This window comes from Nicotiana sylvestris, chromosome 9 (assembly GCF_000393655.2).
Source record: "Nicotiana sylvestris chromosome 9, ASM39365v2, whole genome shotgun sequence".
Classification (NCBI taxonomy): domain Eukaryota; kingdom Viridiplantae; phylum Streptophyta; class Magnoliopsida; order Solanales; family Solanaceae; genus Nicotiana; species Nicotiana sylvestris.
This window is the reverse complement of record NC_091065.1, coordinates 166,209,054-166,233,749: the sequence shown is the minus strand read 5'-3', so window position 1 is coordinate 166,233,749 and position 24,696 is coordinate 166,209,054. Positions and strand designations below refer to the sequence as shown.

The 24,696-nt window shown below is 35.6% G+C and overlaps 1 protein-coding gene across 1 annotated transcript; it reads right to left on the bottom strand.

Moving 5' to 3' along the window:
• Positions 1-84: 84 nt before the first annotated feature.
• On the bottom strand, positions 85-7,653 carry LOC104244932 (uncharacterized). The gene is made up of 10 exons (XM_009800455.2): positions 7,256-7,653; positions 4,536-4,631; positions 3,540-3,624; positions 3,212-3,333; positions 2,995-3,019; positions 2,820-2,903; positions 2,708-2,737; positions 2,525-2,630; positions 2,358-2,422; positions 85-389 (listed from the first exon to the last, which is right to left on the bottom strand). The coding sequence occupies exons 1-9, from the start codon at positions 7,346-7,348 to the stop codon at positions 2,359-2,361; spliced, it is 705 nt and encodes a 234-aa protein (XP_009798757.1). The 5' UTR covers positions 7,349-7,653; the 3' UTR covers positions 85-389; position 2,358.
• Between the last annotated feature and the right edge of the window lie 17,043 nt (positions 7,654-24,696).

Sequence of the window (24,696 nt, the reverse complement as noted above, 5' to 3'; positions counted from 1 at the left end):
TGCATGTCCAAACACAACTTCAACTTCCAAAAATTATTTTTCAACATAACTTCAAAAACTCTTTTTTCAAGTTTCAATCAAATCTATCTCCAAACGCTAACTACGTATCATATTCAAGCATTAAAAACGTGCAACAAATGCTAAACTTGATTACAATGCTATATAATCAATTTTCAATTACCTCAAACTCATGACTATGTCAACCACATCCAAGAAAGGGTGTGAAAGAATGAGCCCACTGGTTTAGTGATGGCAAAAAATAAATGTCTGAATCTAAAGGTTGATGCCTAAAAGCTATACAACAGCATTGAAGGAATGGAAAAGAATATGTGAGCAATAACTGCAACTATCTTCAGGATTTTAAGGCCCTCAAATTCATCTGAATGAACCTGAAAAGATGAATATAATCAGAATCAGATCGTGAAGAAGTCGAAAGAGAAAATAAGACAAAGACTGAATGAAAAGCTAAGCAAATAAGGTTCCTACCAAAAACTATGTCTCTATCAGTCTATCCCAAGCTAGTTGGAATCGACTATATGAATCCTCAATATAGATTTCACTCCATTTGGACACATTCCATTCCAACTAGCTTGGGATAGACTGATAGAGACATAGTTTTTGGTAGGAACTATGTCTGTAAAGTGTAAACAGAATATAAAATAGTTGAGTTTCTCTTACAATAAAGGTACTCCAAAAATTTTACTGGTATACACAGATCTGTAAACAGAATATAAAAGCTCATAGCAAACACTGTCAACATGATTAAGCATTAATTCATTTAGAGATTGCAAATGCCTCGAGTGAATCCTAAGGCTGTGGACTATTAGGCGCGCTGGAGGCAGATTTATAGGCAATATTATGGGACACGTGAACCCGTGGTCTTTCCACAAAATTATATATTTCACGCACATATTTTCTAAAATTGATATAATATTAACTGTTGGCACCCATGCTCAAAGAAGGTTGAAGTGGGGTGGGGGGGGGGGGATCAAGCTTTTCTCTCCAAAAAAAATACATATCCAGGTCCTTAATTTTCCGTTACTTAACTATTCATTTTTCCCACCTAAAATATTTTATGGTTGGGTATCCACAAAACTTTAGACTTACAAAGGACGTTCAGAAACAACCTTCATCCAAAAGAGAAAAAAAGGAAACAGAAAAGGACAATCAAAAACAAACTGACATTGAGAGAGCACCAAAATGGTTGATGCGATGAAGAATGGAGAACAACAACAACAACAACAACCCAGTGTAATCCCAAAAGTGGGGTCTGGGGAGGGTAATATGTACGCAGACCTTACCTCTACCCGAGGGGCAGAGAAGCTGTTTCCAGGAGACCCTCGGCTCAAAGAGGCAACAAGAGACACTATATTAGTACTATCAATAGACTCATAATAAAACAACATAAAATATCATTAAATCCATAACATAACATAAATACCATAAAAACAAAGTAACAGCAATATAAGAGATATAGGAAATACGAGAAAGATGTAAGGTATCTGAGGAATGGAGAACAAAATGACATATCCCGAGGTATCTGAAATATGTTAGAAGTTAAGTTTAACAGCTTGTAGGAACAGGAGATGGTTTTGAAATCTATATGGAGGCTTTCGAGATGAATCTATATGGAGTTAATATGATTGAAACAGTAGCTCACGATCCGGGAGATGGATTAAGCCTGATGACTATAATCTTGTTCTTTAGAATGACTTGCAACAACAACAACAACCCAGTGAGATCCCACATGTGGGGTCTGGGGAGGGTAGTGCGTACGCAGACCTTACCCCTACTCCGGAGGAGTAGAGAGGCTGTTTTCGGTAGACCCTCGGCACAAGAAGGAAAGAGACAATGTATCAGTAGCAGCAAAGGAATCCTAACAGATAACACCAGCAACACAATAACCAGAAAATAGAGAGCAAAGTACTAACACTAAGTTCTTTAGAATGACTTCACAAAATTAAAATGAGAAATTGAGAATGGTTAACTAGGAGATAAGTGTACTTCGATTCATTCCTATTAGTTGTTTGCAAAAATAGCTACCAGACGTATACAATAAAAAAGAAGGTACAATAACTGCCAGAGCTATATATGCAAAATCATTCAGTAGTCTAATTACTTGTAAACTACCAGGTCCTGGGGAACGTGATTAAACTACTGTTAAACTATTTATGAACATAAAAATTTATTAACTCATTGAGAACCTGGTAAACTTTTAGTATCTAATTATAAACTAGAAGGTTAGTATTGTATCACTAAACTTGTAGCTTAGTACTTGGATTTAAATAAAAAAGAGATAACAATCGAAAAAAACAGAAGGGTAAAGGGGTAATTAAGATCACAAAAGAAGACAATACCTCATGAGAGAATGACAAGTCCAAGGTACATCGCTCCACAAAGAAAAATAAAAGATATCATTCCCCTGAAGAAATAGTGCAAGAAACAGAAAGATTTGTGATTCACAAATGATGATAAAAATTCCTCACATTCTTTAGTTAAGATCCGCATTGAAGCCAATACTAACCAGATAACTCCCCAACCAACACCATTACAAGGACAGGGACAGAGTTCAGCGAACTTCTCAGCATCACTTGAGTGCACTCTTCTAGATATTAAGTCATCATATATATCTGCATTGTCATATATATGTTAGATCATATCATGCTACAAGAGAAAAATTAGATACTAGAGAATGGATAGCCAGTACCATAAACTGAAAACAAGCTGTTCATAACCCCTGCAATTCACCAGAACCAACGTAAGTAACACAATAACCAAATTTAAAATGGAAGAGGGTGGGGAAAAGGATAAGTCCATACCTATGAAGAGAATTACGTAGCGAAGAATGCGAACTTTTGTTAGTTCTTGCAGAACCCATATTACAGCAATGAAAATGATAAATCCTGGCAAGTTGAGTCTGTGGTGATCAATGACTAAGCATAAAACAAATGTCTCTCAAGTATTGACAATAATCAAGATCCTGAATGTACAAACCGATGCAAAGTCCTCGCAGTGTCCACTGTTCACAAAAGTGAAGCATGTAAGATTCCGGAACTTTTTTTTTAACATTAGACAAGATTTACAACATAAAATTTGTGAATGTATACATGTATACATACTATCCTATCTTGTGAAAAGTTTAATGTAAAGAGTGAACTATCTACAGTCATTGTACAAGATTGAATTCAAGTTCTTTTACTTAGCCCCGTACATTTTTGGCAATGAAGAGCACGATAAAAAGAGCAGCGATGAAACAACCAGCGGCAATCTTTGCAGTGAGAAGATTTGTCGATGCAAGTATGAGAACCATCCCCCAAAAAGACGAACCAAGATCTTCAGGAAAGCACAGAATTAATCAGAAAAATAAAAGGTAGCCAGAAGTTAAATTGACAAAGCAATCGGCATATAGAAAAGTAAGCTTAAACGCATCATCAACTGGGAACTTGTGTAGGGTATACTTCATTTGTCTTTTAGACAACAAAACTAGGAAGCACTTCAGTGCAGTGAGATTTTGGAACTTCTCAAAAGAAAGTAATTACATCCAGCAGGCAAGATCAACCAATAAACACCGCCACGTGTTTGTGTCACTCCCCCTTCATTGGCATGAACTTGCATTCCTTCCACCTGTATGTAATGGTAAACCAGAAATGGAGTCATTTAGAATACGAATTAACATGTATCTGCATTTACTAGATAGTTTTGAACTTGAATTGACCAGGGAAACCAAATCGTGTGCTATGATTTAGCATGGCATCATAGTTAAACCATGCCCCATCATTCTCGTTGACTTAGCCACATGGAATAATAATTAATAAGTAATTACTTTTTCTTGACAAGTAAGTTACATGGCCATTATGTTTTGATAACATCAACAAATATATGAGCAATTTATCATTTTAGTGTTATTTTTCTCAATTTTTAAATTTTAGCACTATATTTTAACTCGAACAATTATGGAGTTTTACACCTATTAATGGCAAATTAGATTATGCTTGAGAACTGCTGGCTAATTATAATTAGTGAGTTTGGTAAATTGCTTATAGGACTACCCAGATAATCCAGGAACTCAGTAACCTCTAAAAAACTACAACGCAAAATCTCAAAGGACTTTCTAAAGAAATCTAGTCATCATTTTGGTACCATTCTAAAAAAATAAAAGACTAAATAAAAGAGCAAAAGAAGGAAACTTGAAGTTAAAGAGAAAAAGTCAAATTCATCTCCATGGCTTTGAGCTTTCTGAAGTGAATGTATGTCATGTGAATTAATTAAAGTCTTCACCGGTCGATTCCTGTCAATATTGACATCTTAAATCTCTTTATTAGAACCAAAGAGCAGAAAAATTCACCCAATCCTACAGAACTGCATTCCATCAACATCAGAAATAAGGAAGTACTTTTGCTACCAATTGAAGCAGTTGAAGGCATAAACCGTCATACAAAATAATAGAACAAATTAGACAGGTATCTGCCAAATGTACAACTAATCTCTTGAATTATACATCTATTGCATCTAAATACATGACAAGAGAGAATTACCTGACCACATGTGAGCTTACAAGCGATTGCATGGCTTGCTTCGTGAAGAAATACAGTAATGAGCTTGAAAGGTGTCAGGAGAAATGTCCTCCATAACTGTTTTGATATTTAGGACAAAAAAAGAAGCAAAATGAATATGCAATTTTTTTACATAAAAGGCAGACAGAGGTAAAAGAAGATTAGAAAATGCACACATGAGAACATTTGTGGACACTCTATGGTAGGTATAATAAGTAAAACGAAAATCTAGTATATCATTTGCACATGACATGGTATTGCATTTTGTTAATGCTGGCAACCTCAAAGGCTCAAACATCTTATTTTATTCCCAAGAAAACCAGCAACAGTTCACCATAACAGATGAGGTGTTATGATTATCATCAGAAGCATATCCTGTATTAAAATTTAATGGGTTCAAACCTTGCACTGAATTTATTGAATAGTTAAAATTATAGGTCCAGATCTAACATTCATTGAGTTAGTAGGTTTTTACATGTTTATCTATACTTCATGTCGAAATTTCGGGACTCAAATGAACCTATAGCCAAAAGGCTACATCCGCCTCTGATGATCATAATAGATATATCAAGGTTTGTACCACCTCGAAGAAATTTACACATACGCTTTTGAGATGAGCACAGTGTTGTAACTTATAAACATTTCTAGGAAATAGTAACTTCAATAAATAATTTTAACAATTACAAAAGCTCAACTACATGAGGATATGGCAGTAGGTTGCCGAGCAAGTGATCCTCGATCCTAAAGGATATCTGGTCAGACATGGTGATGAACCTCAGCACTTCGATTTTCTTAAAAAATGTAGAACTAGTTTACGCTATATATGACATTGAACAAACAACAGGTGGACAAATTTTCCCATCTAACAAAAATTATTGGATTAGGATTTTGAGTTATAACTTATAAGATAACCTTTTGAACACTTTGATGACACACATCGTATCAGCCAACCAAAATTCTTGCTAAAAAGTTTCATGAATTGCCAAGTAATAGCCACCCTAAAGCCACTCTGACTTAATGAAAGAACACAAAATTCTAATCAAGTGATATTATTTCTATATTTTTTCAATTTTGGATCCTCATTTTGAGGTTTTCATCTCTTCATGCAGTGCAGGAAAAGTGAAGATTACAACTACCTATTTGAAAATCTCACGAATCATTGTATCAACGTTTATACTTACATACACACATAATGCAGACATTGATATTCATATATACGTTATGAGGAAGTGCAATGAATGGTAAAGGGGGGAGAAATGAAGACATAGGGGTGAAGGCTATGTTGACTTTAATAGCTAAATTCACTCTCTACTTTAATTTATGAAATGTGTGTCACCTTGACTATTTCATTGAATTTATACATCCTCCAACCAGTGTTATCAAAGGCGAAAAGCGCAAAAAAGCTCTAAGGTCCATTGGGGCTTTAAGCACAAAGCGCAAATAAAGCGTGAGCTTTAATGAAAAAAGGCGCAATGGGAGAAAAAGTAAAAATATGCATGTAGTCCAAGGCTAATCATTATAAGCATGAATAACAAATGTATAGACAAAGAAATTGAAAAAAAATTCACGATAAAGTGAAATATCAATTGTTTAAGGTCGCCTTTTGAAGATTACACTCATTGGCAAGGAAAAGTATGTCTTAGAGCTTTGATGCGACACAAAAGCGCCCACAAAGCGTGGCGAAGTGCTCAACGTGTTTTGAGCCTTGCTTCAGGGCTTAAGCGCCCTTTACGCGCGCCTTTGACAACACTGCCTCCAACCAGTATGCATATCAGGTATCACTAGCCACCAAGTTTTCACCAGATGGAAAAATTCACGTAAATGTGTTGTCTATACTGGATTCAAACCCTGGTCTTCTGTGGTTTCTTTCCAGTTTCATCAACTGCTAGGCTATACCCCTGTGTGCTAGCTAAACTGTTAACTTAATAGTAGATCCTATCAACAATCCCATAAATGAGAACAGACTCCTAGACTAACCAATTCCTAATAACCACCGCTCTATCAGTAATTTCATAGGGTGTCAACCGGTAAGGACCAGAGCAGAACGACACAAAGATAGACTACACTGAGGACATAAAAACATGCTCCTCCTTTCCAAACTGAATCCTATTTTCATAATCATTTTCAGCCATTCCCTTTTACCCCTGAACATTATTTTATCATAAAATGAAGCAAGTAAAGGCCAAGAATATTATTCTGAAGCTTCGAAACTATTGACATTGTTTATACACAGCCAACTTTAAAATGTCAAAGTTTAGGCTTTAAAACGACTAATGTTTTTTTTATAATTCCCTTTGTCACTTTTCTATCAAAGAATATCAGTAATCTTGACATGAGCAGATATAAAGTACAAGCTATGGGTTCAGCAAAACCCAATAGCTTTAGCTCAGACCCTGTATGTGTTTAGTAATCTACTATATGTATAAATATCAAATCTGGAACCCAGTAACTCAAATGGTCAGTGGGAACTCATAAAGTTCAAATTCTGAATCCTTTCACTGAATCTTGAAAAATGTGCATTGCTCTCCAAGTTAGTCAGAAAAGGCAGGAACATATAACTACCAAAAGTTAGCCTAAAGCTCTTTGCTTTCAGGTTTCGATCTACTAATTAAGAGCAATATTTGATCCAAAAAGGAGCAACATACTAAAGCATAATGTAAAAACCAAAAAAATATAGAGAGAAAAGATAGAGTTCTACGTACAACAAGAATAACAACGGTGAAGACACCAATGGTAATAAGAAAGATCTTTTGATCACGGTTACAACAATCCCTAAGTTCCCAATTCGGATTCATCCTTTTTTTTCTGCCAACCCCAATTGCTTAAACCCTACAAAGTTTCAACTTTTTCTGCTCCTACAAACAAGCTAAACCTCAATTCAAAATTAGTTGGGATCGGCTATTCAAGATTTTTGCTTCCACCAAACAGTTGAAAAATTCAGCTTTTCAAACAGAGACTTTGTTTACTGGGTTTATTCAACAACCCAGTTGGCAATTGCGCGTAACCGTTCACCACTGTAACAGTGACCGGAGAAGATTAAAACGACAGCGTTTTGTCGTTTATTTTTCAGAGATTGTTAGGTGGAGTTGTTAACTGCAAATGGATCAATCATCTCTTCTTCTTGCCTAAGTAAACACAGCAGACTTTTGTCGTTTACTCGGTCAACGTTCTTTCCTCGTTAGACCAATGTGTGATTGCCACGTGGACCGTTTTGTACACTTAGGCCCAATAGAAAGGCAACTTTATACTTTCTAATTCAAATTTTCTGGACCCCATCCAATTAAAGAAAGGGAAGGAAAGGTACACGGAGTTTGAATGCTCATATGATCATCTAATTACCGGAAATTGTATAATAAAGTTATTTTGTTAAAAAAATCTATCTATATATAAATATAAAGTAATTCTGCCTACGTGTCACCTCTCACTGTCCAAGAATATCAATTATCTCCATTCTCCTTTTTTCCAAATTCTTCCTTTTAAGTGCTCTATCAAAAATTCTAAAATTACCTTTTATAATAATAAATCCTAATAATTGTGGCTCTTCACACGTCGCTTCACTTCCTCTTCCGTTACAGCACCTCCTTCAACTGTTTCTTCCTCTTCTTTCGCCAGTTAAATACCCATCTCTCCTTTCGTTCTCTCCGTCGGCCAACGTAAATCTCCTTTGGATTTCAATTGCTTGATTCTTCCTCTATTTTTATGTATTTATGCAGATATTTAAATTAATTACGTATGTTATAAATTTTGAGCAAATTGATTCCGACTTTTTGTATCTTCCTATAGTTTATTTGTATTGTATTGATTAGCTTTGCTTTCTTTGTTAGTGTTTACAGGTTGGTTTCAAATAATGGTGCTCTGGAAGAATCAAACTTAATTCTTTTTTATAACCTATAATGAGATATGCTCAAGTGAGAATACACAGGCTTTTGAAGGTGCCGGGAGTTTCAAGTGATGAAGGCAAAAAATTGATGAATTACATTCTTAGTTTAATCTCTTTTGCTGGTATTGTGACTATTGTTTCGAATTTATTTTGAACAGGAAAGATCTCTTCGGATAAAGTATGGTGAAGTTGAAGAAAACAAAAATTGCCAACTCGAGAACAACTGTTACACATGCACTGTTTCACCGAATTTTTTTCTTTTTATTGTTGTGATGTTGTGCTTTTACTCACTGTGCCACTAAGTTTTTTACAAGAAAATTTTTCGTATTTCTTGTGATGTGTGTTTTCCTGTTTGTTTAAACTTCTTGACTGTTGCTTGAGTTTAGGCTTATTTTCCAACATCTGAAAGTACTACTCTCTTTCAAATCATATTCTAGCTAATGTGTTTGCAGTGAACCATCTATCGATAATGTCTAAGGTGTATGTGCATCTTCATCACTGTTTCTTAAGGTCATAATTTTTCTTCCATGACAACATATCTTAAAGCTATTAGATAACTACTGAAGCATATCAAATTGTGAATGTTGATCGGTACGGAGAATACGGAGTTTTTGCAGGTTGAGAATTATGGTTATTGCTGAATTAAAGCCAAACAAGCAACACTACTGAAATGTGAAAGAGAAGGAAATAGTGGGTGGTAGAAGCAGAATTCCTCGAAGCTTTCATTAGTGCAATGCCTATGTTTCAAATTCTCATTTTCTTAAGTTATTATTTGCAATGTTTTTGTTTCTTAAATAGGAGTAGTATAATATTATAAGTACTCTAATTTTCAACACTTCTTCTATTTAGTATAAAGTGTATGAGTAAAAGTTTTTCTTCAAATGTTCAGTTTTGAAGGGTTCAAATGATGTTTTTTCCTTCAGAAGATACTTGTATTAGTTTCTGCTGCAAAAGGCCATGACCAATATAAACCTTCAGATTGTAAGATTGAAAAGTCGTTTCATCTGGATGAAGCTAAGGTTCATATTTCAATTTTTGGCTTTTATTTCAAGTGCCTAAAGGTAAGTTTTAACTTATATGCACTATCATTAAAAGTTTAAAAGACTATGTTTCAGGAACAATTGTAATTTACCTGTTGTAATGAGTTATTTACCTGTTATAATAATTTATGGTAGATCACCGAAAGATTTGATTAATATAAATTGATTCTTTATAAGAAATAGTAAACTTTTTTTGAAAATTTTCTTATTGCGCGCGGGTTAATTGACTAATTGTCGTATAAAATACGGTCAGACCAATAAGGGTAGTACACAGTAGTGAATGAAAGAATTTGGGACAAACTGAACCAAGAGGAAAGTTTGAAGGAAAAAAGCAAAGGAGTTATGAATAAGGCGGTTGCATGACGTACGTGTCACAATATTCCCACAGCCACCGCTTTCCAACTTGAATTAACACAAATATTTCGCATATATTGTTCTGTTCGTTCCCAAAAGTAAAAAAATAGTTCAGCAAATCAACAATAATTTGTTCTCGTTATTTTATAATATTAGCCGAAAAATGATATATCCGACACCATTTAATGACATGGCAAGTCCTGGTTGAAGCAAAAACTTAAAGACATTAAGAAACTACAAATTTTAACCATCCTGGAATCAAAATCGGAGGAAGTGTACAGTTAGCCATCAATTAGAGATGTCTTTACTTTTTAATCACTGTTTAAAATATATTTACTCTTTAATAATACTTAATAAATTTTTATCCGCCTAGACGAAAATATTCCTGTGCTAGATATGGGTGTTGTGTAAATATTAAGGACATGGTGTCCTTAACTTCACGAATGCTATGTAAATATAAGTACAAAGTATCATGCATTTGCACCTTTCATTGTTAAACTTTAGGACATCATATCATTAACTTCATATGTGCAGTGTATATATTAATAACTTGTATTTGTACCTTCTGTTGTTAAACTTTAGGACCTCATGTCTTTAACTTCATATGTGCAATGTAAACGTTAAGAACATGGTGTCCTTAACTTCATGTTTGCAGAGTAAAAGGTGTCCTTAACTTTATGAGTGTTGTGTAAATATTAAGGACATGTTGTCTTTAACTTCATAATGTTGTATAAATATTAAGGACAAAGTGTCCTGTATTTGCACCTTCCGTTGTTAAACTTTAGGACATCATGTCATTAACTTCATATGTGCAGTGTAACTGTTAAGGACATAGCATTCATAACTTTATGTGTGCAGTGTAAATGTTAAGGACACCATATCCTTAATATTTACACAACACTCATGAAGAAAGGATAAAAATGTATTTTCGTATTAATTTTAATAGAATAGTGACTATTTTTGCTCAACATTAAAAATACTGAATAAAAACTAAATACCATGTTAAAAAGTGGCTATCCAATACTATTTTACACCAAAACCACTTATATGGGTCAGGTAGCTTTAACAGAAGATCCACTTTTATTTTTTAATAAAAAAATAAAGCTTCTTCTTTTTTCTCAATTTAGGCGATTAGTATTATTTTATTTACTAGTTTTAGGATATGCGCGTTGCGCGTTTACTCTTTATTAATGAGCATAAATTTTTTAAAATTACGCAAATGCAATTAAACCATGTAATTGAGTTATTGAATATTATTTTTAAAAATATAAACCCTGAAAATAATTAATACTGATCATATTTAGCCAATTAATAAGGAAAAGAACTATGCCATACAAAAGTAATCTAATGCTTTATTATAACTTCAATGTATAGGTTATGCACTTGCTTTAGTAGCTTAGAGTCGAATATATAGTATGTTAACCTGTACTTAAATATAATGAGACAATTATGTTCTCCATTGTCTTAGAAATATGAATATATTTGCTCAAGTACCTAATATTAACTTCATCTCCTGTTGGAACTCAAATTGAAATACGAAAAATAAAAAGAGAGTTCATATTATTAAGTTTATTTATCATACGAAGAATTTAATTGGATGGTAATATTCAAATCCAACTAAATTTATTTCTAGATCGAAATAAATAATTCTCATAAAAATTTAGTATAAAAAATTAATAAAAGACCAGTCAAGTGCGCTAAGCTCCTGCTATGCGGGAGATTCTGGGAAGGGTCGAACCACAATGATCTATTAGACGCAACCTTAAAGTAAAAAATTAATGTTTATTATTATTTTATTATAGACCTTCAACAATATTCAGATGATGACAATTTTTCTTACACCCTTAGAATTAATAAAAAAAATAGTAAAAATAGAGTGTATTCTAATTGTATAGATTAATTTTCATCTCTCCATGAAGGCTTGACACATTCGAATTTAGCTACAAGCCTACAACTGAAAGTTTAAGATCTTTTATACCAATGCAAATTCAGTTTTATATTACTTGCTATTATGAACTATTCATATTTTTGAGCTGGAAATAATTTTCTTTTAATTAATTAAAAAGATAAAAAGTTTTTTTTTTGGTTCCCATCTGGTATCTGGTACCCGTATTGGAGCCCGATTATATCCAGATTCGCACCGCGTAAGGCCCCATTCGGGAGGAAGCGCTCCCTACCAAGGATTTTTCCATACCGAGGGCTCGAACCCGAGACCTCTGGTTAAGGAAAGAACAGTCACATCCACTGCACCACATCCTTTGATGGTGATACTAAATATAAGTTCATTTTTATTTTTTAAATATTGGCAATATCCAATTCAATTTTTTTTTTTTTACTTTTAACATTTTGAAGGATTTTTAACAAAAGAGGTTTACTTTTCTTAGGACGGTAACTTAGTAGTTTTGATTTAAGTACTTTGCCTTGGACGGTAATTTGTTAACTTAAGACTTTTTGCATAATTCAAATAAGGAATAAATATTAATAAATAAAATTTTAGATGATTTCAAAGTCCTAAAAAGTAGAGAAATAATTAAATGATTATTTTGTCTAGCGTGAAATCAATTTTTAGAGGGTATAAAAGGCGAACGATATTTCGCTAAGGGTATTCGTGCTTTTAATATATTACTATAGATTTTCTTCAAAAAGCTAATTTCTCTATGAACTAAGAACCCGTTTGGTTTAGCTGATTGTAAATAGCTGATAAGTTTGAAATGCTTAAAAGCATTTTTAAGGATGTGTTTCAAACATTTTTCGAAAAATATTTTTCAATTTTCCCATGTTTGGTTGGCTTTAATATTTTGGAAAACATTTTCCTTATTAAGAAAAGGGAAAGCATTTCCAAAATTCTTTCTCAACCTTCCCCATCCTATTCGCCACCCTAACCAACCCACCCCACAACCCCACGCCTACCCACCCCACCCTCTCTCTCCAAAATGGCTTTTTATTCAAAATTTTAATTTTTTTCGTCACCACCCACCCTGCTATCCCTCCCCACAAAAAAATTATTTTTTAAACTATTTTTGTAATTTCAAATTTCTGCACCACCCCCCCACAACCCCTCCCCCCTAACCCACACAATTTTTTTTGTAATTTTTAAATTTCTTTTTTTCGTTTTTCTGCACCACCCCTCCCCTACCCCCCCACCCCCCACCTGCCCCTCCCCCTCCCACCCCGCACATTTTTTTTAATTTTAAATTTCTGTTTTTTCGTTTTACTGCACAACCCCCCCCCCCCCTCGGGGATTTTTTTTAATATATATTTTCCGTTTTAGTTTTTTCGTCTTTCGATTTATAGGTTTGAAATTTTACGAGTTCAGAGGTTTATGTGTTTGGAAGTTTATGGGTTTAGAAATTATAAAGTGTACGAGTTTGAAAGTTCGCGGTTTTGAAATTTTAGCGGTTCAAAAATTTATGAAATTTGTGGGTTTGGAAGTTTGTTGATTTGAAAGTTTATGGCTTTATGTTTATTGTATCTAAATTATTTATGAATATTCTTGAGCAGTTATTTTCCTTAATTTGCATACCAAACACCGACAAATGAATAAGATTACCACTTGTTTTCCAATAAAATATTTTCCACGAAAAATATTTTCCTTTATACAAAACACAGCCTAAGTGCTGAAACTAATTTTTTAAATAAGCATTTACGTGTTTGGATAAACATACTGAAACTAATAATAAGTAGTTGACGTGTTTGGTAGAAAAGTGCTGATAAGCTGTTCTTTTATTAAAATGACTAAAATACCCTTAAAACTTTACAAAAGATTATAAATTAAAAATTTTCTTTGTAAAAAAAAGGATGAATAATGAATATAGTATGAAGAGAAAGTTAGAAAATTTATTTTGGGAAATATATTTTGTGAATTAAAAAATATTATTAAGGATAATTTAGTAAAAGCTTTGGTCAAACTAAAAGTGCTTATAAGTTAAAAAGCCATAAGTTGAGGATGACCAACTTATAACTTATGGCTGATTTTAGCTTATAAGCACTTCGCTTATATGCATTTTGGGTATTTACCAAATGCGTAAATAAACCAAAAAGTGCTTATAAGCCAATTTGAAAGTGTGTGCATGAAATCTTCATGTATGCTCCCATTTTATAATTAGTCAACTAGTATGGAGCAAAATTGGATAAAACTGAAAAACTTTTTTCATATATAGAATATTATCTAATCTGAAATAATTTCCTCTTGCAACCATTGCACTCATCCTCGTTAAAATAGCACAGGCTAGCCAATTTTTGGACTGGTCATTCAAAAATAGTCAGTATTTGCAAAGTCATTGAAAAATAGCCACTATTTTGCTGCAACACGGAAAGTTCCAACATAATATACTGGAGATCGGTGCACCTGTGTATGAACTTCCAACATATTATGTTGGAACTCTAACACGCAGAAAGTTCCAGTATATTATGTTGGACCGGTATATTATATTGGAACTTCAGTATATTATATCGGAGTATTTTTTCGGATTTTCAACAGTGTTTTCATTCAGATTTATCTTTACATAAAAAGTAGCTAAATTTCGATTACTTTTGAAAATGTGACTATTTTTGAATAACCACTTATAAATCTGGCTATTTTTTAATTTCTCCCCCATCCTCCACCCTTTCCATCGCTACCACCACTTCTCTGGCAACTTGTCTCAAATCACTCTTCGCTCTCGTTTTTCTCTTTTATCACTCCTCTTTTTTCTCTCCCCACCACATCATGCCCTTCATCCCGTCCAAGGAAGTACAGTAATAAGTTACATCAGAGCTATTATATGCGCCACCGAATAAATTTTGTATTGCTTTCAATTTTGTTTCTTTTTTCATTATTCATCCAGGAAAAAAAAAAATTTAGAAGTGAACCAACTAGTTATAATGACCTAGAATTTGCACAATATACTAAAGAAATAATGTGACTCATAAGGCGGCACTCATATGTAGAAAAGCTAACCAAAGAAAAGGTGGAATGACACTCCCAATTCAAAAATCAATTGAATTCTTATAACAGCTTCGCTCCTTTCTTGAGACTTGCCTTGCCCTTTCCAGATTATCATTTACAAGCTGTGAGTAACCAATAATCATCACAATGCCCTGAAGCTGAATATGAAAAGTTCCAATCTTTAATTGTCTTAGGCCTTGGTCCAGCTAGTTTTAAGAATGCAATGCCCAATGCGTGAGTTAGACGCACATTACGAGTTTACCGCTATCAATTTAGCCTACCTACCACCTAGTTTCCTAGTTATACTAGTTGTTGCCACTAAAAAGTTGAGTAAATATTGTTTTATTGTTATTTATTCTAGGTTATGAATCAATGTTATTTTTTTTTGAGCAAACAGAAAATATATATATTAATAACTAAGTAGCGTTCAATACATGACTTGCATACTTAGTGTCACTAAGGACACTTTGATTTCCTAAGCTTGCTAGGGTATTGCAAGCTTCATAAAATAGAAATTTCACAAAAATATAGTGTTCTACTAGTTCACTTGCCACAATACATTTTATATAAGACGAAGGTTTAACAAAAGTTTTTTTCCCCTTCGTTTCATCAGCAACCTTCTTTGCCATTTGATGAGCTATACTATTCCCTTGCCTGAATGCGTGCTGGAGGGTTATCTCCTTCTACTGATGCATTAACAACCTGCATTTATTAACAATGTCATCATATAATCTATTGCCTTGTTGGATTGATTGGATTACCTCCATGGAATCTGTCTCTATCTCGAATATTCTCCAATCTTGTGCTGTTTTGAGTCACCTTGATTTATGCTTGTAATGATCCGCTAACATGGGATGATTTTCCAAAGCCCACTACCCAATATTCATTGGCATTCCTGAATACACCTCCCAGGCCATTTTTTTGTGTATTACAATTAAAACTAGCATCAATATTTAGTTTAAACTATCCTTTTGGTAGTTTGTGCCATCTAATTTTGATGGAATTTTTTTTGAGGAGTGTTTATACTTTTTTCAGTGAGGAGTTTGAATTCAGTAGCCTTTTCAATAATATGATCACCATTAATTAATGTTATTAAATAGAGTCATTTGTAATTATCCTTTGTTAAATGATCTAATATATTTTGTAAATATCGTTAGTGCATATAACTTAAACTTCACGAGGGGTAGAAGGTTTCCTTCTTAATTACTTTCAAAAGGTAAGGAAGAATGCACGATCCTTCAAGATCAAGAAGAAAGAAAGATTTATTAGACATGAGAAATTTTTGGATGAACTCATATATATATATATATATATATATATATATATATATATCTTGAAAGTGTACATCAACGAAACATTATTATCAGACGACTAAAAAAATAATTATTATGTGTTACTTAAAAAATTCTCTCATAAGAATATTTTAATAGATAATATGTTGTCAATTTTTTATATTTTTACTAAACATATATTTACTTATCAAAAAATTAACAAAGTAAGATTGAAATAATATTTAAGTAACAAAAAAACTTGTGCAGATATAGCATTCAAATTTTGATTTATAGTCTTGTCTTTTTCATTTTAATCCATAAATGTTCCGATACTTTTATTTTTGTTAGTTTTCACATATTCTCTATTTATATTTATATATGAACACAATTATTCAATCAAAAAAGGTATCAATGCAATCTGTACTACATTTTATATTATCTATCCATATTCATATATGAACACAATTATCCAATCAAAAAAGGCATCAGCGCAATCTATTTTACCGGTATAAGTCAATTTTGTTATTATTTGTTTAACTAAATATTGAGGGTGTGTTGTAAATAAATTTATTGTACTAATCTGTTGGTATTATCTTGTAGTATTCTTAAGTATTATCAAAAGGTGTATATGATATTATATGTCTTCTACACATGCGTTGCACGTTGATTACAAATTATTTAATACACATCAATATCATTGAAATATGTTATTTCTTTTTGAAAAGATTGACACACATATCTATTATTTTAATAAAAATGAAACAAATATGAATTAAATCAACAAATAAAGATAATTATATGAGTCAATATAAGATTTTGATGAACATTTTAATTATTTTGAAAAGAAAAAAAAATTGGATATTCTCTTTATTTGTAAAGAAAAAAAAAAAGAACAAACGATGAACAAAACAAAGTGAAAAAATGATAATGGGTTAATGCTCATTTGCGTTCATATATGCACAATGTATCAAACTAATAATATAAACTTAGGAACAAATATTTATTTCACTTTAAGGAAATGTTCTACCCTACCATTCATAAATATTGGACTTCACCATAAATTCACATAGAGTAAATAGATAAAAAGATAATAAGTAAATTACAATAGTAGGATCCATTTTTTATTATTAACTTTTTCTTGCTATTGGATTTGAGATTTTGTCTATTTCCAAAGTCATAGCACTTCTCTCGTACAATTTTTTTATTCGTCAATTAAATTATTCTTGGCATTTTATAGTCAAAAGTATTATCTAAAATAAAACATAGAGATTTATATGGCAACTTTCAGGAACAGCGCCCCACACTCACTTTTATTCCTGCACTTTTCTTATCAGCCCAAGAGATAAAAGCATGCTAATGATTAATATTACCACAAAATGTCAGAATAAAAGTTAAAAGAAAAACACATACATAGAACCCAGTAACAGTTTTTAGTAATGTATCATCGAGACATTATATGCCATGAGCGCAACCACTGGTTTAATAAGTGTGTTTTGGTAAACCAACACCAAATAGCACGACCGAACACCTCGTTCCATCAACTATGAGTATGTACCTGTTAGAAATATTACTATTATTCTGTAGCTACTTGTAATGAAGTTTTAGTTCTACGGCTTAAGGGCGACTTTTAGCAAATCTCGTTTATTGTTTCTACATAATCAACTGCAATTTTGCTACTCGACACGTATTCGATATCGACAAATTTATTTTATAATTTTTTCTTATAATTAAATCGTTTCGCAAGGTCAATTTTCCTTATTTCTGTGATGTTTTGGGTCATCACTTGTTTTAAAATGAATTCTGCATTCTGATGCCTTAAAAACCCTCTTTCAGCATCAACTCGATGTGCGTGCCAGTCCGGGCGCGTAGCCGGAAAGCCAATATGTGAAAAATTATGAAAAATGATGAATTTTGACTTTAAAAATGGTTTTAAGTTGACTTCGGTCAATATTTTGGGTAAACGAACCCGGACCCATGATTCGACGGTCCCGGAGGGTCCGTGAAAAAATATGGGACTTGGGGGTATGCCCGGAATCGAATTCCGAGATCCCAAGCCCAAGAAATGAATTTTTTTTAAAAAAATTATTTTCTGGAATTATTTACGAGTTTTGGAAATGAAACGTGTTTAGAACTTGATGGTATCGGGCCCATATTTTGGTTCCGGCGCCCGGTACAGGTCTTATATGTGATTTAAGATAAGTCTGTGAAATTTGGTAAGAAACGGATTTGAAACGACATGAATCGGATCGTATTTGAGAAAATTGAAAAATTTGGAGTTCTTAAAAAGTTTCATGATTTTGATGTTAAATTCATAGTTGTTGATGTTATTTTAGTAATTTGAATGCACGAATGAGTCCGTATGATGTTTTTAGGTTGGTGTGCATGTTTGGTTTGGAGCCCCGAGGGCTTGGGTGACTCTTGGATAGGCCACATGGTGAATTTTTGAACTTAAGGAATTGCAGGCTTCAGCTGTATCTGTGCAGGCCTGCAAGCTTCGCATTATCGCAAATGCGAGGGCTATGTTGCAATTGCTAAAGTAGCCCAGGCCAGCCTATCTCGCAAATGCGGGGATTGATCGCAAATGCAATGCCTCCCCTTTTAGCCAGTCGTTGCAAATGCGGCGTATTTTTCGCAATTCCCAACTCGCAAATGCGAGAAGTTGTTCGCAATTCCCAACTTAGCAGAAGTCTGGGTTCGCAATTGCGAACCCTGGTCGCAATTGCGACATCTGCAACCTGCAATTTTATAACTTACCCGAAAATCTTTCATTTTTCACACTCTTTCAAAACCAAAACACTCTTGGGCGATTTTTCAAAGACAACTCTTCTTCCAAATCGATTGTAAGTCAATTGTAACTCGTTTTCTTCGATCATTAACATCTTTTCACATGATTTCAACTCAAAATCAATGATTTTCATGGAGGAAATTGAGTGTTTTGGGTAGAACCTAGGTTTTTCAAAAAATGGGGATTTGGACCTTGATTTGAGGTCCGATTTCAAAACAAATTATATATTTGGGTTTGTGGGAGAATGGGTAGTCGGGTTTTGGTTCGAACCTCGGGTTTTGACCATGTGGGCCCGGGGGCGATTTTTGACTTTTGGGATAAAACTTTAGAAAACTCATTTTCATGCATTAGAATTGATTCATTTAACATTTATTGATGTAATTAAGTAACTTGTGGCTAGATACGAGCGAGTTGGTGGTGGAATCAAGAGGTAAAGCGATAGTAGGAACTTGAATTGTGTTCGTGGCATCGAGGTAAGTGTTTGGTCTAACCTTAGCTTGAGGGATTAGGAGTCAAGTCCTATTTGCTATATGGTAATTGTTGAGTACGACGTATAGGCATGGTGTCAAGTATCTATACGTTGGTGTCGAGCATGCCCGTGAGTCTTATGTTGTTATTATCATGACTTCGTTGTATTATTCATGCTTTAGTGATGATTTCTATTGGTCGGGCAAAGTTGTGCAAGTAATTGTGACGTTTGAACATTGAGGAGCGTTGACTCAACTGGTATAACGAATTGTGAAAGTAAAAGTGGTAATTGAACCCTTTAGAGCATTGGCTCAAGTTGTAAAGTGAGTGGTGAAGTAAAAGTGAAAAGGAGAAAATAATCCCTATATTAACTCCCTTGCCGGGATATTGTTATTGTTTTGATGTTGTCCCTTGCCGGGACTTGATTTGTTGAACTATTGTTCCCTTGCCAGGATTCTTATTGTAATTTCATTCATTTCCTTGCCCTATTATTTGTGATTGTTGTTTGGGTGAGGAAGAGAGTTAAAGCACGAAGGGTGATGTCGTGTATTGTTTTTGTAAGAGAGTGTTAAAGCACGAAGGGTGAGGTCGTGTATGATTTGTGAGGAAATAGTGTAAAGCACGAAGGGTAATGCCGTGCCGCACGATGTACCATTCCGTGCCAATTATATTGATTATATGGTGAGGACGAGAGTAAAAGCACGAAGGGTGATGCTGTGCACATTTTCATTATTTGATTGCTTTGGTGAGGTCGAGAGTAAAAGCACGAAGGGTGATACCGTGCACTTATTGATTTCTGGTTCTTTTTTGATATCTGAGATATTTTGGTTCTTCCAATTACCTGTTGTCTTTCTATTCTAAGTTGATAGTTCCCCCACAGCATGTTACCCCTCTCATACTTGACTGTATATTACTGTTCTTCTTTTCCGCTGTATATAGTTGAATTGCACAAGTTTATTTGGTAGTCTGGTCCTAGCCTCGTCACTAGTTTGCCGAGGTTAGGCTAGGCACTTACCTGCACATGGGGTCGGTTGTGCTGATACTACACTCTGCACTATGTGCAGATCCCGGAGCAACAACATTTGGACCGTAGATTGGGTAGCTGCCTTCAGTCCACGTGGAGATCCAAGGTAGTCCTGCAGGTGTCCGCAGGCCCTGACGCCTCCCTCTATCCCTTTTATTCCTATTTCATTTCCTTCGTTCAAAAACGGTGTATCGTTTATTTGTCAGACTTTGTATGTAGTACTCTTAGATCGCCTGTGAAACTGTGACACCAGTTCTGGGTAGTAGAGGCTCAAACAGTTGTATTGGATTCATGTTCAGATAGTTTATTGCTTTTACTTCCGCTTATGTTAAATTTCGCTGTTTCAATGTTATTGCTTCATAATTATTAAGGAATATAAAATGGGTAAAAAGGTAATTTGTTCAAATAATTGGCTTGCCTAGCTCATATTAGTAGGCGCCATCACGACTCCCGAGGGTGGAAAATCCGGTTCGTGACAAGTTGGTATCAGAGCTCTGGGTTACATGGGTCTCACAGTTCACAGACAAGCTTAGTAGAGTCTGAGGGATCGGTATAGAGACGTCTGTATTTATCCCTAGAGGCTACAGAATTAGGAAAAACTTCACATTTAATCTTTCCCGTCGTGCGGTTTGATTTCTCAATGCTATTTGATTTTCTGTTCTTTCGCAGATGGCGAGAACACGCGCTTCTTCATCCACTGACCAGTAGCCCGAGCCCCCAGCAGCAGCTCCCACGAGGGGTAGAGGGTGAGGCCGAGGTAAGGGTAGAGCTCAGCCTAGAGCAGCAGCACCAGCGGCGGAGCCTCAGGTTGACTTTGATGATGAGGTTCCATCCCCGGTAGTTCCGGTGGTCCTAGCTCAGGTCCTAGAGGGGTTTATTGCTACCCCAGTACTCCAGGATGCTCTGGTCCGTCTAGTGGGCCTTATGGAGAGTGTCACCCAGGCAGGCTTGCTTCCTGTAGCCCCAGTCGTCTCTCAGGCTGGAGGAGGAGCTCAGTCTCCTGCTACTCGCACTCCGAAGCAGGTAGCTCCCCAGTTTCAGACTCCAGCGGTTCAACCAGTTGGAGCAGTTCAACTAGGTGTGGTAGCTCAGACCGGTAATGGAGCAGCTATGTTTGTCGATGCTTTGTGGAGATTGGACAGGTTCACCAAGCTCTTCACTACTACATTCAGCGGTGCATCTTTTGAGGATCCCCAGGATTATCTAGAGACAACTATCATAAGGTTCTCAGGAACATGGTATCGTGGAGACCAATGGGGTCGATTTGCTACTTTTCGCTTGTTTGGATCCGCCAAGACTTGGTGGAGATATTATTGCTTGGCTAGATCAGGCGGATCACCAGCTTTGACTTGGGAGCAGTTTACTCAGCTATTTCTGGAGAAGTTTCTCTAGAGAGGTCTATAGGAGGCAGTTTGAGCGTCTCCAGCAGGGTTCTATAACTGTTACCCAGTATGAGACCAGATTCATCGACTTGGCCCATCATGCTTTTATCATACTTTCCACCGAGAGAGAGAGAGGTGTGAGGAGGTTCATTGAGGGACTTATTCAACCTATTCGACTTCAGATGGCTAGGGAGACTGGGAGTGAGATTTCTTTCCAGGAGGCGGCCAATGTGGCCAGGAGAGTTGAGATGGTTCTGTCGTAGGGAGGTAGTTAGGGGTCTGACAAGAGGCCTTGTCATTCAGGCCGATTTAGTGGTACCTCATCTAGAGGCAGGGATTCATATGGTAGAGGCCATCCTCCTAGGCCTTTTTAGTCAGCACTTCAAGTTTTTCACGGTTCTTTAGGTGGTCGTGGTCCTCAGATGCAGTATTCTGATCAACAGTCCTACAGTGCACCACCAACTCCTATCAGTGCACCGCTGCTCCAGAGTTTTCAGGGTGGTCATTCAGGTCGTCAGGGCCAGCAGTCTCAGCAGCCGAGGGCTTGTTACACTTGTGATGATATGGGACACATTGCTAGGTTTTCCCTCGAGCACTAAGCAGCTCTCAGCATCAAGGTTCCCGTGCCATGGTTCAGGCACCAAGTGTTCCACAGCCCGCCCAGCCAGCTAGAGGTGCTAGAGGTAGAGGTAGAGGTATTAGAGGTGGAGCTCAGGCTGCTAGATGTGGAGGTCAGCCAGTAGCAGGTCGTTCCAGAGATGTAGTTCAGGGTAGTGGGGCCCAGCCCCGATGTTATGCTCTTCCAGCCAGGCCCGAGGCGAAGGCTTCCGATGCAGTTATCATAGGTACTATTCTGGTTTGTGGCAGAGATGTGTCACACCTCCTTTTTCCGCACCCGAGAGGGTACAAGGGAGTTTTTCCAATTAAAGGACAATCGAAACGGGATGAGTTTATTTATTTCAGAGTCGCCACTTGGGAGATTTAGGGTGTCCCAAGTCACCAATTTTAATCCCGAATCGAGGAAAAGAATGACTCTATATTACAGTCTGCGTACCAGAAATCCGGATAAGGAATTCTGTTAACCCGGGAGAAGGTGTTAGGCATTCCCGAATTCCGTGGTTCTAGCACGGTCGCTCAACTGTTATATTCGGCTTGATTATCTGATTTTATACAAATATGAACTTATGTGCAAATTTTAACTTTTTACCGCTTTCATAATTGTTGTTATTTTATAGGACTTGCAACGTCGTGAAAACGTATCTCGAACCACGTCACATCAATGCACCCGTGATTATTGACATACCTTGACTCGGTTGAGATTTGGATTTGGGTCACATAAATGTGCACCCGAATTAAGAAAAATAAATTATTTAAGACGCGCCTAAAACAACTAACGTATGGTTGTTTTGGGGAAGGCCGTAAAATTTGCTAAACGGCATGTCCCGAATTCTAAGTGTTGTAATGTATATACAGTTAGAGGGCCCCGCAGCTGAGTCTATTTTATTTGACGAGGCTCGTCTCGTTCTACTTTTAAAAGGAATTCGCGACGTCATGGATCTGCCTCTCGGATCACGTCACAATCAATGTACCCGTGATTAGAGATACATTTCGAATCCGTCGAGATTTGGATTCGGGTCACATAAATGTGCACCCGAGTTTAAGAAGGTAAGGTTTATTAAAGCGTATCCTAAAAAGACTAACGTGTTGTTATTTTAGGAGGGTTGTGAGATTTGCTAAGCAACCCGTCCTGGAAACTAAATGCTTCAATAATATACATTTAACGAGGGCCCCGCACCTGCGCGTTTTGTTTATTTTCATCGAGGCTCGTCTCGTCCTTATTTTAAAAGGATATCCTATAGCAACTACGTTTCTTGTGGTGTTTGTCTCTACTAATTGAAAGCAGTAAATAGCCCTAATCGATTACATGATTGCGAGTTTACTTATAACAGGATTTAAAATGCTTTTACAGAATAATAAAATGTGACTGCGATTATGGACAACTAGTCGAAAATTATGGGCCCAAACCTAGCTCATGCGAGATGGCCAGACTTGGGCCCCTGTTTTTCGATATGGGCCTAACTGATTTGTTTCGATTTGGGCTCGGCCTTCATGAGATTGAGGCCTAGAACTGATTCTTTGTTCTGTGAAATGAGTTTATCAATTTATATGGGACAATCTGGCAAAAGGAGAAAGAATTTTAACTAAAGTGGATAGTTTTCCTATTTGGCTTACATTAGAGAATATATTACACCCTCAGACTAAGTCTAAAGATACAACTTATTACACTGGGAATGTTTTTCACCTAACAGCACACATACATGACTAGCATTCATTAACCTGCATTGATACACTAAGCATGTAGGCTACTTCTATTATCCAAACAAAAAATGTAACTACTATATACTACATGACATTTAACACAACAGTCCACGTGTATATAAAACAATCTGCAGGTCCTCTCTTTTGCATTCATGTTCAAACTCTCAGTTACATTAGTGGTATCGATTGTGTACCTGGTAAGGAGGACAAAGAAGAAAGGAATGATCAGCTAGGCAATATGCAGTGAATACAGCAGCGGCAGACACACAGCAACAACACAACAATCAACCAACTAAACCAAGTGTTTTCCACAGTCCACGAACAAACAACAATAGTTCCCAGAACAAAAGAAACCAGCAAATAGTCGAATGCCAAACCAGTAATTCCAGACGAAGAGTAATGAACACCAGAAGTAAAAAAAAGTTCGATGCAGCAAATAACAGCAGTTCAGCAACCAACAAACAGCTCAGTCAGTGCAGATGACAGAACTTGGCCAAGGCAGCTTGACCAATATGAATTCTTATTCAACTTTCAGATGGTGTTTGGTTATAATCTATTTGGAAACTAACTTATGTTTTTCAGCTTTCTTTAAACTCAGTAAACCTTCCTTCAGACTAAAAGTTTCAGCTTTTAAACTAAAATTCCAGCCTTTGTTTTCTCTTTTTCTGAAGACTAAAAGTCCAACCCTTTTTC